Source organism: Saccostrea cucullata, unplaced genomic scaffold (genome assembly GCF_032062105.1).
Source record: "Saccostrea cucullata isolate Sc308-1 unplaced genomic scaffold, CSIRO_AGI_Scuc_v1 ctg97, whole genome shotgun sequence".
Taxonomy (NCBI): Eukaryota; Metazoa; Mollusca; class Bivalvia; order Ostreida; family Ostreidae; genus Saccostrea; species Saccostrea cuccullata.
In genome coordinates this window covers 225,679-244,609 of record NW_026928978.1, presented here as the reverse complement: position 1 = coordinate 244,609, position 18,931 = coordinate 225,679, and the positions used below count along the sequence as shown (strand labels likewise).

The 18,931-nt window shown below is 33.5% G+C and overlaps 2 protein-coding genes across 4 annotated transcripts in view; one reads left to right on the top strand and one right to left on the bottom strand.

Annotated features, from left to right (window-relative positions):
* Positions 1-896, top strand: part of LOC134279499 (calcium-dependent protein kinase C-like) — a 55,794-nt gene extending 54,898 nt beyond the window's left edge. For both annotated transcript variants that reach the window (XM_062761910.1, XM_062761909.1), the window contains one exon: positions 690-896. In XM_062761910.1, the coding sequence (XP_062617894.1) occupies positions 690-842 (153 nt within the window). In that variant the 3' untranslated portion in view covers positions 843-896. The remainder of the gene's footprint in view (positions 1-689) is intronic.
* Positions 897-14,919: 14,023 nt separating this feature from the next.
* LOC134279483 (uncharacterized) lies at positions 14,920-18,204 on the bottom strand. 2 transcript variants are annotated; one of them, XM_062761892.1, is made up of 6 exons: positions 18,074-18,204; positions 16,146-16,188; positions 15,597-16,056; positions 15,421-15,489; positions 15,224-15,305; positions 14,920-15,042 (listed from the first exon to the last, which is right to left on the bottom strand). In XM_062761892.1, the coding sequence occupies exons 2-6, from the start codon at positions 16,173-16,175 to the stop codon at positions 14,979-14,981; spliced, it is 705 nt and encodes a 234-aa protein (XP_062617876.1). In that variant the 5' UTR covers positions 16,176-16,188; positions 18,074-18,204; the 3' UTR covers positions 14,920-14,978. The 2 variants fall into 2 exon arrangements, with proteins under 2 accessions (XP_062617876.1, XP_062617875.1); XM_062761891.1 differs by lacking the exon at positions 18,074-18,204 and adding an exon at positions 16,609-16,705.
* Positions 18,205-18,931: the final 727 nt, after the last annotated feature.

Here is an 18,931-nt window from a genome sequence, read left to right as displayed (position 1 = left end):
TTTAGAAACAAAGCAATAACTTTGAAATGGTTTTTAACATACCCCTTCTTTAAAAAAGGCATATATAGTCATCACACTATTGCAATGAATGCAATGGTACTGACTTTTTTGATTTTTTAATTGAACACAGTGTAAAGATTTATTCACAGACAGAACAACATAAGACTGTCTCTCTCTGAGCATAGGGTAAATTGTTTTTTATTATACAGTGAAACCTGTCTAATCCGACAAGCACTGGGAGAGACGAATTTTGTGTCAGAATAGACAGTGTGCCGGATTGCAAAGTGTAAAATAAATTAGTAAAATGGGAAAGAAATTTAATGTCCGAATTTACAGTGTAGTGGATTACACAGGTGTCGGATTAGACAGTTTTCACTGTATTTGAAGCAAATTTTTTTTTTTTTTTTACAAAAGTGTATTTATACATGTATATAGTGTCATGAAATTATGAAAAAAAGTGACAATGGGAAGAAAAAGACTTTATGAAGATTTGGAGCTATTTGTTAATGAAATCCAGCCTTAATTTGCATTATTGTGTGTAACTATTGAAAAATCAAGAAATCTGTTTGTTTAGTTCTTTGACCAATACAATCACTGTAAACATAAATCAATTTCCACAAGCTGATAAACATTTCTCTTGGTACCATTTCATATCAATATCTCACATTTATGTTATTTTCAATTTACAGAAAAGCCGTAAAGATGTCAGTAATTTCGACAGAGAGTTTACCAGTGAAGCCCCCAAACTGACACCAACAGACAAACTGTTCATCATGAACTTGGATCAAACTGAGTTTGCTGGATTCTCTTTCGTTAACCCAGAGTTTATTGTGTCTGTTTAAATGTTGGGTATAATAGCTATATGTTTGATTGTAAAATAAAATTAATGCACAAATCATTAGAATTAAGGTCAGTAATTTGTGGGTACAAAATTCAGGAGTTTCTATATGAATGGTCTTGCCACTTATCAGCCAGTCATTTTTTTTCCTTACTGAAATAGGAAAAATTCAAAACTCTACAATTTTCTTAAATGTAGTGAGATTTTCTGAGCAAAATTTGTACTTTGTCTTTGTTGGGTCATTGTAAACTTGTTACATTTATCTTCTTCTCCAGAGCCACTGGTGCAGTTTCAACCGGGTACAGAGTATCTTTAAGGAAAGAAAATTCAAATGTGTTCAAATGAAGGGTCACTGCCTCTTCCAAGGGGAGATCATTTAAAAAAAAAAAAAAAAAATGGTGGGGTCTTTTAAAAATCTTTTTCTCATTTACAAGAACCACTAGGCTAGATAAGCTGAGACACATGAAAGCTTTTTGACATAGTGTAGATTCTAATCTTACTCCTAGGAGATAAGGAGGGGCCACTATGGGCAATCAAATATTTATGTGGGTATAAATAGGGGAAGAAATTAAAATCTTAAAATCAAAATTAAAAAAAAGTATTCAAGGGTACCGTATATACTCGCCTATAAGTCGGTTTTTTGGGAGTCAATCTCTGGTCCAAAACTCTGTGTCCGACTTATAGGCGAGCTATAAAAAGAATGGAACTTTATGTAGTCAGTCCTTCTAGAATATAAGCTTATTGAATACAACCGACTTATAGGCGAGTATACTGTATACAGGGAAATTTTCGCCCCCGTTTTATTTTCGCCCCTTTTTGATTGGGCGAATTTAAAATGGGGTGCATAATTTCTTAAACAGAACTATGACTGGGCGAATTTAAAACGGGGCTAACTTGTCCGCAAGCACAAGAGGGCGAAAATAACACGGGGCAAAAATAACCCTGTATACAGTATACGGTAGTTAATAGATTCAAGTTTGTTCAGGAGGGTTGTGAAACCTTTTACATGAGTATGAATAGGAAAACCTTTAAACATTTTCTTCTCAAAAATAGATCACAGGCATTTAATAATACAGGCACATCTGTTATATAACATACAAAAATCATTTTCTAAGTGAAAAAGTGGTATCTTTACTTCTCTACTTATTTTTATCTGTTCTATATATAGTGTATACTTTCAGCTGTTCTTTTATTTCAGTATGCTACATTTCATTTTTAAAATACTGTAAATCACTTTTTATTTGCGAGAACTTTATTTTCACGTAATTTCGCGAGACGGTATTCTCGTGAAAATTTCATTCTCACAAATAATAGTATTCCTTAAGGTTATATAGAGCAATGATCACAATTCTAAAATTTTGTCTGAGTCAATGACTATCTCGCGAAAATAAGGTGTCGCGAAAATTAAGTGATCTACAGTAATCGGTGCAATATTTAGAATCTCTATAGATAAACCTTATAAATTCTGATTATCACATCTCATTAGACCTATTTTTTAAAGAGCAACGTTGTAAATAAAACTTATTTCCTACTATAGAACATGCAAAACTTATTATGTAAATTACATTTAGAGAAATTGTTGCATGAAAATATTTACATTTAAAATTATAAATTAAAGAGTAAGGATTACAAATTTGAAGTATATAAATTTATAAACATGATTCATAAGGAGGGGTTAGTTGCTAAACATTTATTATTTTTTTAAAATTCAATTAAAATACATTTGTATTGCTCAAGTTTTGAAAGGAGTTTTATTAACACATGTATTCTATTATCAATGATTTTTATGTTTTGTTGAATCCAGCCACAACCAAACAGCTACCATGCAACCAACAGTAGTCCAGATATTATAATTGAAAGTACTCACTTAAAAAAATATATACCATGTGCCTGAAATGCTTAGTCAAAAAAGTGAATGTTTAAACATTGATAATTTTGGGGGTAAACATATTATTAAATGTTTGTAGTTACTGCAATTTCAATCATTTTGCATTCACACATACAGCATAAATGTGGTATAATAAACTAATTTTTTTCTTGTTGCTTAATTATATACTGATATACTAAAAACAAAAATGAATTATTTACATCATTTTGCTTAACACTGAGGGTTTTAATGATGATATGATGTAACTTTTATGTAGAAAATGTATACTGCTTTACTACTTACTAATCTTTTATTTTACATGTATTTAATTTATTTATTTTTTGAACAATGATAAAAAATTATTGATATTTCATCTGTGCAATACAGTGTTCACCTTGGTAGGTTGATATTCCATTTATTTATTTTTCATCAGGTGACAATACAACTGTCTCTCAATCAGTGCTTTCATGTTTACATCTTAGAGATACTAATTAAAGGATGAATCTTATATACATTTTGCAGTAATGTATGTATATTCAGTAGAGTAGATAATTTTAACATTTGTTAATGTTTCTTGATTAAACTCTGTAACAGAAAAGAAACAATTGTCTCTTATTATTAGATGATTGTGTTACTTTCTGAATCCTTGCAATGCCAGTGGTTCTGAGTCAACACTTTGCTGTTGGACCCCTGGCCAGACCTGTGTTGACACAGAACTCCTGGGCTGAACCCGTGTTGACAAAGGACACCTAGGCCGAACCCATATTGACAAAGGACCCCTGGTCAGACTCATGTTGACTGAGGACCTCTGGCCTGACTCTTGAAGACACAGGACCCCTGGGTCGGACCCGTGTTGAAACAGAACTCCTGGCTGGACCCGTGTTGACACAGGACCCCTGGCATTGCAAGGATACCATAGAACAGGACCATGGTGGTATTAATGTAATGATGCAATCATTCTTAAGTGAAATTCAAATTCATGCAGCCTCCATTGAAGAGTTGTCTTTCCCTCTTATGGACATGAATGAGTTGATGGTAGAGAGTTATTAAAATTATGGTCTTTACGAGCAGGGTAAAGGCCACAGCAAGAGAATAAAAGTTTTACATGTTTGGGGATATAGGGGAAAAAAATTGAAAAATCTCAAAACCAACATATGGCCATGGTCAGTTAACATATTCAGTGGGTTGGGTCTTCCAAAATCTGATCGAGTACTGGGATGTGATTGGTGATACTGATATTCAAACATGACCTCAGGTAGTGAGGATTCTATTTTGTTCAGAGCATTGCCCTAAGCTGTGGGAGTGGTCACAATATAATTTTTTCCACATCAGGATCAAGGGCAATAATTAATATGCAAGCATTTTAAGTTATTTCAGAATCAAGCTAGTTCAAATTCTGGCCTTTGGGATCACAGCTAGTTGACAGATGAAGGAATCTCTGTCTCATATTCAATACAGAAGAACTGTAATAAAATTGATTTACTTCCAGGGAATATATAGCTTTACTTTCATTGAATCCTCTGGTTCATTAATAGTCGCAAATTGAGTTGTGTAAGCAACTGTAGGCAAATTTGGTAGCAACCCATGGTAATTTTAAACAATTAACCTCAAATCCAACTAAAGAAACTAATTTCAAATTCTTTTATTCTATGGCTTAGCAATTAGTCACCAATTCAGAACAAATTGTTTCTCTTCTTCTGTTATTGGGATCATTTTTCTCATCATCATACAAAAAAATCTACTTTGTTAAAAAACTGGCATAATGATTGTCTACATACAACTAATAAACAAGAGGTCCAAGGAACAGAACACTTACCCAAGTCATCTTGGCTGTGTTGTTTTAAAGAAAAGTGGCCCCAATAATTATCTTACCTACTCTTTTGAGTCATATGATTTTACCATTCTTGAATCCACAGAACCGAATGATGCTTATATATTAAAAAGAGTCATATGGAGCCTTGTACTATTTTTTATAAAGATTTTTTCTTTCTCTTTTTTCCCTTTTTTATCACCCTACAATAGAGATTCATGAATTTGAAATAAATAAATGTAAGTTTCCATTTGGTAAACTTACTTTAGTGACAACTACTCACTCTGAAAAGATATCTGGTTGAGTGCTGCTCATTAAGATAAGCACTGGAAAGATTTCTCTGGGTGAGTGGATTTCAATAGGAAGACCTCTCTGGTGAGTAGTTCTCACTGGGAATAACTCTTTGGGTGAGTATTTTTTTCACTGGAAAGATCTCTCTGAGTGAATAAATCACACTGGGAAAATCTCTCAAGGTGAGTATTTTACAATGGGAAGACCTCCTTGGTTGAGTAGTTTTTCACTAGGAAGACCTCTCTGTGTCAGTAGTTCTCACTGGGAAAACCTCTTAAGGTGAGTATTTCTCACTTGGAACACCTCTCTGGGTGAGTAGATTTCACTTCAAAGACCTCTGTAGGTAAGATATCTCTGGATGAGTAGTTCTCACTAGCAAAATTTCACTGAGTGAATAGTTCTCACTTGGAAAAGCCCTCTGGATGATTAGTTTTTTCATGGGAAAGACCTCTCTTGGCAAGTAGTTTTCTCAATGGAAAGACCTCTCTGGTTGAGTAAATTTCATGGCAAAGACCTCTGTAGTTGAGTAGTTTTCACTGGGAAGATCTCTCTGGTTGAGTAGTTCTTCCTGAGAAAACCTCTCTGGTTGAGTAGTTTTTCACAGGAGAGACCTCTCTGGGTTGGTAGTTTTCTCTGGAAAGACCTTTTTAGATGAGTAGTTCTCAGACCTCTCTGGGTTGGTAGCTTTTTCTCTGGAGAGATCTCTTAGAATGAGTAGTTTACACTGAGAAAACCTCTTTTGTTGAGTAGTTTTTCACATATGCAAACCTCTCTGGTTGAGTAGTTCTCACTGGGAAGACCTCTCTGGGTGAGTAATTCTCATGGGAAAATCTCTAAAGGTGAGTATTGTATTTTTCCCTTGGACCTTCTGGGTGAGTAATACTCAATGGGAAAACCTCTCTAGGTGGGTAGTTTTCTCTCAGGAAAAACCTCTCTGGGTTTGAAGTTCTCTCTGAAAAAAAAACTTTCTGGGTGGGAAGCTTTTTCAGTGGAAAGACCTTACTGGTGAGTAGTTTTTTCCACTGTGAAAATCTCTGACTAAATTTCAGTGAAAAATCTCTCTGCAGTTTCCACTTGGAACACCTTTCTTGGTGAGTAATTTTCACTGCAAAGACCTCTCTTAGTAAGTAGTTGGTGAATAGTTCTCACTGGAAAAAATCTCACTGGGTGAATAGTTCTCACTTGGAATAGTTCTCACTCTGTAGATTTTACTGCAAATACCTAGATCTCTGTAGATTTCATGGCAAAGACCTTGTTCTCACTTGGAAAATCTCTCTGGGTGGGTAGCTTTTCACTGAAAAGATTTGAAACTCACTGAGAAACCCTTGTTGGATGAATAGTTTTTCACAGGAAAGATCTCTCTGGGTTAGTAGTTTTCTCTGGAAAGACCTATTTCTCACTGGAAAAACCTCTCTTGGTTGGTAGCTTTTTCACTGGAAAGATCTCTCTGAGTGAGTAGTTTTGCACTGAGAAAACATCTCTGGTTGAGTAGTTTTTCACATATGAAAACCTCTCTGGGTGAGTTGTACTTGTTAAAAAGATCTCTCTGAGTGAATTTTTCTCACTGGGAAAACCTCTCTTGGTGTGTATTTTTCAATGGGAAGACCTCTTTGGGTAATTATTTTGCAATGGCAAGATAATCTCTGGGTGAGTAGTTCTCACTGGTAAAATCTCCTTCAGTGAATAATTCTTACTTGTAAACTTCTATAGGTGAGTAGTTTTTCACTTGGAATACGTCTCTAGGTCAGTATTTCTCACAGGGAAAACCCTTTTAAATGATTAGTTTTCGCTTTTTGGATGAGAAGTTATCTCTGGGAAAACCTCTCTGGATGGGTAGTTCTCAAGGGGAATACCTCTCTGGGTGAGTAGTATATCCCACTGGAAAAACCTCTCTACGTGGTAATTCTCATCAAGAAAGACCTCTCTGGATAAGTAGTTCTTACTGGCAAGATCTCTCTGAATGAGTAGTTCTCACCAGGAAAACTTCTTTGGGTGAGTAGTTTTTTTCACTGGGATCAAAATCTCTGTCGGTGATTAGTTCTCACTAGAAAAACCTTTCTGAATGAGTAGTTAGAGAAGTTCTCACTGGAAAAACCTCTTTGGGTGAGTAGTTTTTTCACTGGAAAGACCTGTCTGGGTGAGTAGTTCTTATTGGAAAGATCTCTCGGGGTGAGTAGTTCTCACTAGCTGCAAAAATGTAGTTATGCAAGACATAAATCGATCCAAAAATATATATTGAACGATCCATATATCTGTTATTTTTCGTGTATGTCAACATCACCACTTAAATTTTTCCGCCATGTTTACTGACCTTGATCGATTTTATTTTGGGACAGCCAATGAGAATTTAGGATCTATAGGAACGGATCTTTTAGGAATTCCTTTATTTTACGCATAGATATCGCTATTTACGATAAAAATATCACATGGAATGATTTAATTTTTTGGTGTTTATTGATACCATTCAACTCAATAATTGATAAACAACATTTGCTCTATTTAGTTATTCTAAATTTCAAGCGAAAGTCTCGGTACATCACGCGTGAACTGTCACGGATGCTGAGAAGAACAACTGGTTAACATGCAGATTTATTTTACATGGTTTTCGCGTTTAACAGGCTATGTTGTTGACAGTGAATAAACATTTCGTTTTATTAGAAGTAAGTTGAATGTAAAAGCAATTTATTTTGCCTGCAATCGCCCGTATTTAAAATATATTTGCACCATTACGGAGATACTGTGGAATTAAAGCTTTCTCCAGAAAAAATCAGATTAAAAAAAAAGATGTGTGCAACAGTGTACAATAATTACATTCAGTGTAATTTTCCGTATGAAATTCATTAGAAATCTATAGACAAATTTCTATAACACACGCGAAACCTTGTCACCGCGCGTTAGAATACACAGTAGGAACTATATGCATTTTCAATACTCTAGGAACACCAAAATGTAAAATGTTTTATTTCAATTTAATGAAAAACTACAACCCTGAAAAATTAACGTAAAAATTACCGTAATGTGCGTTAAGAATTAATTTTTCACTTTTTTCATCGCAATGTTTGTTTGCGTTATTTTTAAATCTCTTTTCATTGTTCAGTTATGATTACGTTACTAGTACTTTTAAGGGGGGACCTATGTCGTTCTGCGTCATAACAGCGTTATTTGAGGTCACAATAGCGACGTTTCTTTTATACCTGTTGACTTTTGCTAAGTTTTGTGATTTAGGCATAACATTGTAAACAGTCAATAACATACACAAGTTTCAAAAAGAAAAATTATTCATTACTAATAATTGTTAATTATAATGTAAATGAGTTTGTTAATACTCTTCCGTTGGTTGATAGTTCATAGCAATTTAAGTTTTGAAAAGATACGTCAATAATATGCTGATATATGATGCGAAAAGAAAAGATAAAATTCAGCAAAAAAAAGCGGCTTAAATCAGGAAAAATAATTATGTTTACAAGTAATTTAAGCATTACATTAATAGTTTTTCCTCGATGAAAATTAAAATAAGATTTTTAAAAAATGTACTTGTACCTATATTGCTTTATTATTGATCAGTCGATTTAATTGTACTACAAGTATTGGTTATTGACGGCGAAAAAAAGGGGGGAATGGGGAATGTATGTAGAACGATCGGTATCAAGAAGAAAAGATTATATCAGTGTAAATTGTTACTAATCAAAGTAGTATACTTGTTGTCCGCAAAATAGTTTAATATACAGATGTTCGTCAGTGCTTATACGTACCTCTATCTTAGTGCACAAGGGTCAATATTTATGACAAAAGAGTATGAAAATTAAAGAAAACTTCATATTTCTTGTTTATTTTATCACGAAGGTATACTTTTTTCTTTACTAAAATAAAAAGTTGATTTATTTCTTCAAAACTTATGAATTACAATATTTTCACACAAAGACTTTTTAAAATTTTGCCAGTTATGCATGACGGAATTGTTAAAAATACGGCAGAAAAATGGGGTGATACTTAAATTGTGCTCCATTATAATTTTTCATCCAATATGAATTGTATGGTGGCATATTTCTGCCCCTTGTGTGCAAGTTATTTTTCTATCAAATATGTCGACATGCAAGATAGATATGTTGACATGCAAGATAGCTATGTCAACATGCAACATAAATATGTTGACATGCAAGAAAATTGCAATCAAATAAAAATTATAAAAAATCTTCAAAAATCTCAAATATGGCCCACATGTGACATCAAACATGCTAGATGCTACTTATTTATGTTAACATGCAAGATAAATATGTTGACATGCAACTTAGATATGTTAACATGCAACTTATTTATGTTGACATGCAACTTAGTTATGTCGACATGCAACTTACTTATGTCGACATGCAACTTACTTATGTTGACATGCAACTTATTTATGTTGACATGCAACTTATTCATGTCGACATGCAACTTAGTTATGTTGACATGCAAGATAAATATGTTGACATGCAACTTATAAGTTGCATGTCGACATAAATATGTCGCATGTTTACATAAATAAGTTGCATGTCAACATATTCATCTTGCCTGTTAACATAAATAAGTTGCATGTCAACATAAATAAGTTGCATGTCGACATATTTATCTCGCATGTCAACATAACTAAGTTGCATGTCAACATAACTAAGTTGCATGTCAACATAAATAAGTTGCATGTCAACATATTTATCTTGCATGTTAACATAAATAAGTAGCATCTAGCATGTTTGATGTCACATGTGGGCAATATTTGAGATTTTTGAAGATTTTTTATAATATTTATTTGATTGCAATTTTCTTGCATGTCAACAAAGTTATGTTGCATGTTGACATAACTATCTTGCATGTCGACATATCTGATAGAAAAATAACTTGCACACAAGGGGCAGAAATATGCCACCATAGAATTGCAATGAATTTGCCTTCATTTTAAAGATACAAGTCAAATATTTAAATAAAGGGTGTTAAGAAAGTTCGTTCCACATTTTTTCTTTTATTTTCGAAAGGAAACACGATGAGGAGATATTTACCATTTGTGATATTTCATGTTTACAAAGTCCATTCTTGCTACTGATAAGGTTTTAATCGTCTGTTGTTGAATAAATAAAGGGAGGGCAGGTATAAAAATAGATGATGTCCGTTCAGAAAAAATCAGGGATGACGCATATTTGTGACATATATTAAGCACACAGGTCAGAACATCCTTTCAAATTATACTTTGCAAAAATTATCAAACCTGTGATTAATTTCAAAATGACAAATCTCGATTCTGTTGAAAAGTGAACTATTGTTGTTATACCTTCGCTCATCAGCTTTTCTGATGTAAGATAAGCAATGAAGAAACAAAAGTAAATTAGCCTTTATTTTCACTCAAAATGACCAGCATTTCTATCATTCGGGTGCTTTCAAGATATATATTTTCAAGATATATATTTTCACATGAAAGAACAATCCTATGATTTCCTGCTGGAAATGAATTGCTTTAAATCTTAAGCACACTCTTGTGATTTTGTCAGACTTGAAAATTAATCTCTTAAGTTAAGCACTACTTTAAAATCTTTGAAAATATTTCATAATGGAACGAACTTTCTTAACACCCCTTACATGTTGATTTTAAATGTGATTGGACATTTTTGGTTCTTTTTTAACGCATCATTCTGTAGAAAAATAATGTCTGTAAATAATCTATTTTCAGCATTTCACACTGTTTTTGCACGTGCTCTTGTGTAAAAATAAGCATATAAAGGTATTAATTTTAATGCCTTAAAATTTGAGGGTGTTGCAGTTCTTTTGTTATTTTCCCTAAATGTGTAGCAGATTAAAAGAAGAATTTTCATGTTGCAGAAACTCGTATTATTTTTTCTCAAATGCAACAATATATAAAGCACAACGACAAACAATATTTGGAAGCTGTGCATTGACTTCCAATTTGCCATTAAATGATGTGAAAATTAGTCCCACGGCAAAACATATCAGATTTTCCGTTTTTTTAATAGGGAATCCCCATTGTTCTGAAAAAGTGCCTCCTTGAAACAGAATAATTTTGATATATACACAAAGAGACAGAAATTTTCTTCAAAACTGCCATTTCCGATTTTTGTTTCAAAGAGGCACATTTTTGAAAAACGCAAAAACTGAATAAAAATTATTCTCCAGATGAAATGCAAAATGTGTATATTAAATAACGCTGAAAAACAACCGTGTCCGAAATGGTCTAGTGGATATGCTGGTGGCCTTCCATCTAGTACTTTTACCAGAGAATGGGTTCGAATCCTGGAATGAATCATTTTTGCATATTTTGTTTTTCTTATTTTTTTTCCCCAGTTGTAATGTTAGTGTAATTATATTTTTCGAAAGAGACAGGGAATGTCAAGAGTAATAACGTATAAATGAGAAATGCAGGATTGAATTGTTTTGCTTGCTGTGACTTAAAACTAATGTTTTATTTAGTTTTGTCTTGGAAAGTAAATTTATTGTATTGTTTAAATTTATGTTTTACTGTAGCTATTGCAATTTTGAACAATTCTGGTCTCTTAGTAGCCAAGATTTGATTTGAAATAAATATAATGTCTTGGATGTAGCACCAACAGTGTGATTATGGGACACAGTTTTATTTCATGAAAACTATTTCCGCGCGATGTCTACAATATATCTTTCAAAATGCTGCTTTAGCTATTGTGCTTTTTGTTGCTCCAACCTTTTTCGTGCAAAATGACGAAAGTGTTTTGCTACATGTATATCAAGCAGGAAACACCCGCCATAAACATAGTCCTCTACGTATAGCTGTATCTATATTTAGACATAACGAGGGTATTTAAGGGTATATTCGATTAACCGACACGGGTTACACGAGTCACTAGAGTTGTTTAAGGAATCACTGCCCGTTATGCTAAAATTATCCCATGTTTCCCACTATTGTTGATGTCCCTGGCATACTCTCAAAACTAGACAGTGATTCCTTATATTTCCATTTCATTGTGAAATAAAATTGTAGATTTAGACTTTAAAATGTAGACATAGACTTAAATCACACGAGGACTTCCATGCTAATTTCAATAGTACTCGCCCACTGACGTCAAACACAAAGGCAGCCGCACGAGATTTACATGCATATTTGGCCTCCTTAGCGTCAGACACAGAGACAGATGCGCACGAGATTTGCATGCGTATTAGGCCTCCTTAGCTCCTGACCTATCGACCTGCCTAATTTACATTCCGGCAGAATTATCAAGAAATAAACTCTGACAACTTTCAAAGAGTTATCACAGAGAAAAAAATTAGAAATGGAAATATAAATAAAACAACCTTTCTTCGACACGGGTGATCAACTCGTGTTACGCGAGTATACTCCCCAGTTTACCTGGAGTAACAGGTAAAAGAAATGGCGGGAAGTGAAGACGCATTGTTAATGCGAAAACTGTTTCTGCATAAATTTGTCAGTGTTTGTATTAGAAATTTACAACGTCAATGAAAAATGTCTGCATTATAATTTTGACATCCCTCCTTTTTTTTTTTTTTTTTTTTAGTTTTTAGGTCAACCTCTTTAAATTACTGTTGTGTAATCATTGACAGTTTATATATTTAAATAAAGAAGTTTATCCATTTTTTTTTTAAATCTGCTTATAATTGTTGCCCGAACCCCTGGGACCTGTTTTAAAAAAGAACTTACGACTAAAACTAAAAACTTATGTTGATTATAATTTTTTGAAAATTAACTGTTTTGGAAATTGTTACCATAGATACATTCTAAATTCTTTTCAAGAAGAATAAAATTGCAGAATTAAATTTTGGTCTTAGGTGTAAGTTCTTTTGTAAAACGGGCCCCTTGATTACAAAAATGTCTAAAAGATGCATATTGATTCACTAATAAAATTTAACAATCGCATCATAGATATGTCGTGTTAATTACCTTATGAAGTTAAATTATTATTATAAATAATGCAGTTTAAGATAATTACAGGATCAAATGTGATAGCAATTACAGTTACATGCATGTATATTACAATGTAATCTTTATAAATATGGAGGTCGGGTCCCCAGAACCAACCGATTCTTGTTTACAATAAATGTTATAAGTATATAGAAATTACCTTTTCAGCCTTTAATTACAATCGTAATAATTGTTGAACATTTCATGCGTATTTTTTCAAGAATAATTTTAGTTGAAAAAGTGATCATTATTTTTACAGACTCAAAATTAAAATCCACAGCCATGTAAGACCATGAAATAAACACATTAGCTCAAGTTTTCTTTCCAACCGGCGTCACATTTTTTGGTAAAAGTACCAGGGATATTTGTCTCTCACATCCTGTGACTAACACTATATTAATGAAAAATGTCAGCTCTGGTACTACATTGACCAATTATTATACCCCATGCAAAATGTTACGGGGGAGAGAATACAGGCACGTAGCAGCTGGTGGAATCGCTCCCCACACTTTTTTCCCCCAAACATCTCTTTACTTTTAAGAAATCTTCGTTGAAAGACCACCGATAGCTTCCTCTCCCTTTTCGTTACAGTAAAGCCAAGCATGGGTGAAGTCGTCTTGTATGAATAAAATTTGATGCTGAAGGAAGTGGGACCTACATCCTCCACCTCTAACTAAATAGGAGTTTCGGGGTTTTTTTCTCTGGCTTGCCCCCCCCCCCTTTTAAAACGATGGTGCGTCACAATAATATTTAATACTATGGACATGTATGTATGTGAAGACATTATTATTCTACTTTGTTTTTTGTTTAAAAAATATTGCAAGAATAAATAATCTATAAAATACATGTTGTATCTGTAAAAAAAAAATACATTTTGCTGAACAATTAGTTTCAGCTTTGAGGTCTTATATTTAATTATCTGCTATTCTCTATTTGATTATTGGATATTGATTGTTAATCAATTGTTTGTCCTGAACAAACCACATGTACAGGGAATATACTGTTTTTCCCCGATATACTTATACAAACACTAAACAACACGAGATATTTTATTTAGATTACTAGAGTTCAATCAGTGAGCATGCGCATATTTAACACTAGTGCGACACGGGTTGTCTTAATCGAATACACTCTAAATGTTCTTCTCGATATATAGGGAATAATCACGAGTTTCTGCAACACCCTCTTTTAAGGTTTCGTCAAAGGTCAACATGTTCAAAAAATTATTTTTACAATAGCCCCAAAACTATGTGAGGTATAAAGTTAAAACTTTTACAGTTTATAAAGTTTTCATCGCTTAATAGATAGAAAGTATCACTTGATAAATAAGATACTTGGAAAAAATATTAATTGAGAAAAATTCTCCTTAAAAATGCATATATTTTCAATAAATACACCTAATTAATTCCGTGCTTTTAGTGAAAACCATCATTACAGAACAAAATATGTTTATCAATGAAGGGCAAGTTGGACTTGGGTAGCCTCTGGAAAGTTGTTTTCCTTGTTTATTTTGTCCAAATTTTAAGACTTGAAAGTGAAAGTACATTGCAAATGGCGGATTCTATAGGGTCTTGTCTTTATACATGTCATGCTTTCAATAACAGTCTTTCAGAGACCATTCACGTCCAACTTGCCCTTCAATTAAACATATATTATTTCTGCAATGATGGTTTTCACAAAAGCAACAGAATTAAGCAGGTGCATTTTTTTTTAAATATGCACATTTTCTGACACAATTTTTCTCAAAAAATTTTTTTTTTTTTAAATATTTGTAATCAAGTGATACTTTCTAATCTATTCATCAATAATATATTATAAACTGTAAACATTTTGACCTTATACCACACATATTTTTGGAGCTATCGTAAAAATAATCTTTTAGACATGTTGACCTTTGACGAAACCTTAAGCATGTGGCCAGGAGAGAAATGTCAAAGTTTTGAAAATTTCACAAATACTTTTTGGACATAGGTCCCCCCTTAATTTGAAAACAGCATCTGTACTCTTTGTCGACAAGAATATGTTCAGCTCATGTTTTTAGCTATTTATTTTTTAAAAAGGCATAAGATTGAAGACAAAATGAATTAAAATACGGTTCTGGCAAGACAAAAGACTAAGTATTAAGTCTGCATTTTGCTTTCACTTTGTGTAAGCACTGATAGAAACGAACAAGCACACAGTTAATACATCAATCATATATTTAATCAACAATAACATAGTAATTGAACAAAGGTGACATTCATAGCAACTTCTGGCGCTGTAGGGATCTACGAACGAACTGTCCAGCAGACTGCTTGTCTAACCTAAAGGAATAGAAATACTTAGATTAGTACTAGTGGTAATTAAAAATATCTTGCGAGATCTATACTAAAAATTATAAAATCTTGGAAGTTATATTTAATTAAGCTATTAGAAATTTCTCAAGTATACACATTATAAAATACATTTATACATTGAAAAAAAGTATTTTGATAATGGTCTTACTTCCTGGACAGTTCGGCCGTGTAAACATTTAACCACATGGACAGGGCTTGGGATTTGTGTCTAGTTTCTGTCAGGGCTCTCTCTGTAAGGAAATACACACAGTTAGTTATATGATTTATTTTCAAAATTATTTTGATTTTCATTTTTCTTCAAAAAATACTTTCACTGTTGATTAGTTACTAGTATACAAAATTTACCATTCTCTTTCTGCCTTTCTTCTAAGGTGTTGAACTCGGCATTCAATTTAATCCTCAGGTGTCTGTTTTCTGCAAAAGTGAGTGAAAATATATATTAGACCGTATATCAGACATCGTAATATATAAAGAAAGAAAAAAATAATTAGAAATTGAAGCTGCAAGGTTATAATAATAACCTTCTCCCAGACTGGCCACTGCCCTGTGCATCCGCCCTAGATGCTCCCTCATCTCAAGTCCCATCCAAATAACTGATACACACAAAGCCACAAAGGAGAAACCAGCACCCAAACGTACATAGTCTTTTGTAGAGAAGGAAGAAGTGAAATCAATGAAGAGAGAGTGTTTATGAACCGAAAGAACTTGCTCCAAGAATCCAAAACATTGTCCAAAGAGTGATGAAATGTTGTCCAAAATGTTGCCACAGTACCCCAAAACACAAGCTGTCACACTAACGGCGTGATCCCCAAACTGAATAAAGCATAACTCAACATTGTCCAACATGTCGACCAACAATGAATAAGTGTCCGCGATAATGGTGATAGCAAAAGTGGACAGAGAGTCCATGGCACAGATGCTGCTGGTGGTGAGAGAGGCCGAGAGTTGGAAGACATTCTCGTCCACACTGGAGAGCATTTGCTGAGAAAGAGAGGAGACAGAAATAAGAGAATAGAAGATCAGATACCACAGTTCAAATAGAGATAAAGATGGCCGAGGCCTAATCTTACCGAAATGCGCCAAGTTGCTTCTGTCCACATGCCCTGTACAGCACTGAAATAAAAAAAATACATTGTAGTTTTAAATTTTTAATACATAAATACATGTACATGTACATATTATGTACCAGTTTACACTTACCGGTACACATATTTACATATGTTTATGTTTGCAATGTGTAACCCACCCCCCCCCCCCCCAAACACACACACACAAAAACGACAAAATAAAGCAAAATTATATGTCAAAACAGCTTCACAAGATCTTAGAGAACATCGCTGTAATGAATTTTTGTTTTTGAAATGAATTCAAAGGGAGAAAATTACCGACGTCCGCAACGGTTACGACCGTATCTAAGGAGAATTTTTAATGACGCTAGCCTATTATCCGCTGGAAAAAAATATTCTTCAAATTTAAATTTAATATGCCTATATTCTCTCTTTTTAATTAATTCCCTTTCAGGACTGCACTTACTCATACATGTCTGGCCATTCCGGGATGGTGACCGGGCCAGCAGGAATCAAAGAGAGAAGGAATACTAAGGAGGCGATGTTCATCGTGACACTGTTGTTTTGCGACTGATGCTGGGTTACAGGAGGGCTTGTATATATACCCTCCTGTATTTTTGCGCCCTTTCTGATTGGTTCAATTTTGAGCGCGCTGATTGGCGTATAACGGCCAACTTGAAAAGAGCGCGAAAACGTTACGGACAGCTGTTGGCCATCTTGAACAACGATTTTGTGCTACTGGTATCAAATAAATTAAGCGTCATGTCAAAATATTCAGGTTAAATTGAAATATTACATCGGATCTGAAGTCAAATTAAGGTCAGCTTTCTTAACGTGTTAAAATTATGCACAAACTATGTTTATTTTTCGAAAATTATTCAAATTCGTGATATTTTTGAAGTGTTTTTTAGTATCAGGGAACTGAAATTAATTTTTTACTACACCCTATCAACTGATTTTCTTCTGAAAATCAATGAGATTAAAGAAATCATGTAGAGAGGATTTATTTGGTACGGAAGATTGCGGCCCACAATGAATTTATGCATCATAATATCGCCTTGAAATTAAAAAACAAAACACAGGCAGCAAAAGTAGCCAAAAATGAAAACCTAAGTTACCCTTTTTTGCACTTATTGCCTTTTTTCCCAAATATTTTGGAGAAGAAAATAAAAAAACTGCTTTAGAAAGTTGAAAAAACTTTGAGTTCCACTTAAATAAGCTTTTATTACAAAGTTTAGGATTCCTTACTAAACTTCTTTTTATGCGCCATGTTGTTTACATTAGTTACGACGCGTCATGGTAACGGTATGCATTCGGAGTACACTACATATGGATAACATAATGTTCCGAGTATTTTTCAAGGGGAATCCGGGAATACAGCTTATCATATTTTCAAATTATATATTTCGGGTGCTTTAAAATAGAAAATTCCGTGTAAAAACAGGTTATAATATTAGAACAGAACCTCAGATAGGCCTATTTAAAAATTAAAGTCCCTTGCTTGGCTGTTTGGCTTTGGGGAAAACCCCAAAGCAAAGAATCCTCACACTCGCAGCAGCCTTTATAAATTTCAATTTCTGGTATTGTAACTTTGTCATTTGACTGAATAAAAAAAAATATGCATCTTGTAGGGTTTTTGATGGATGTTAAATAAGTGCCCTACGGGTCTCATTTAGATTAGATTTTTTTGGACCCAGCAAAGGGACACAACTTTTGCAAAGAGTGGACTATTTGATAGTCTTAGTTGCAAAAGCTGCTTTCCCCGATTGAAATTCAACCTTCAAAATTTAAACCTTCCTCTGACATCTATAAGCAATAAATTTTCATGAATTCCAAATATATCCGTGTTCTGGAAAGACTAATCCAAACGGTTAGGCCTAACAGTGAGGGTGAAAATCAAAAAGGTCAAAAATAACTCAACTTGAACTTACCTCCAAAACGAAAGCAAAAAGTCCTTTCAATGAATATCGGAATTCCAGTTAACGAAATCCTTTTAATATCAAATGAATTATGTATTAGAGTGATTGTTGGTAACTGGTTTGGTCATGGTGTAGCACTGCGAGAATGACTTTGAAGTGACGTCATATTTGACATCAAGGGAGGCGATTTTGCTATTTTTGGAGTTATCTCTCTTTCATTGGACTGTTTGCTGGTTGTCCCATCCCCTAACACACAAGTATACACCCAGACACACATCCTCATACTCACTATTTGTTGCTAAAAGTTCAACCATTAACAATTTCCAGATTTAAACGAAATGTACCAAAATGAAAGAATAGGATTCACCCGGAGACCCCCATAATTTTTTTTTTGTGATTTTTTTTTTCCTTTTTAGATTTCTTTTTAGGTTTCCCGACCCCTTTTAAAATCGTTAAGTGCCTAGCGTGGTATTAATGATGGATTTTATTGTAAAGAAACTTGAAAAAAAGATTAGATTTTCATTTCAAACTTAGTTTAAATTTTTTTCCTTGAGTTGTTTTTACTTTAGGATAGTCAATTCACCGTGCATTGGACATAAATTAATCATGCATTGGCCATTAAATGAAATGGACATTGTCCAGTGCATAGATATTTTACTTCATTGTTTGCCTTTATGTAGAAATAAAAAATATATATAGCCTCCAATAGTTTGCAATAAGTTGTTTTGTACTCAATGCAAATTTTGCTTTATAAATACTTTTATATCAAAAGTATTTTATGAAGGAATCTGGAATATATTGTAACAAATCCATCTTTTATGAATTAGTTGAATTTCTGGAGTCCACAGTTCAGTCAGCTTACAATCATCA

Bases quoted from the DNA above. Each gene is read 5' to 3' on its own strand.
- LOC134279483 (XM_062761891.1), bottom strand. From the start codon at position 16,691: ATGAACATCGCCTCCTTAGTATTCCTTCTCTCTTTGATTCCTGCTGGC. The intron at 16,057-16,145 runs GTAAGATTAGGC...TCTCTTTCTCAG, and splicing joins AAGCAACTTGGCGCATTTCG to CAAATGCTCTCCAGTGTGGA. The intron at 15,043-15,223 runs GTAAGACCATTA...CTATTCCTTTAG, and splicing joins ACGGCCGAACTGTCCAGGAA to GTTAGACAAGCAGTCTGCTG.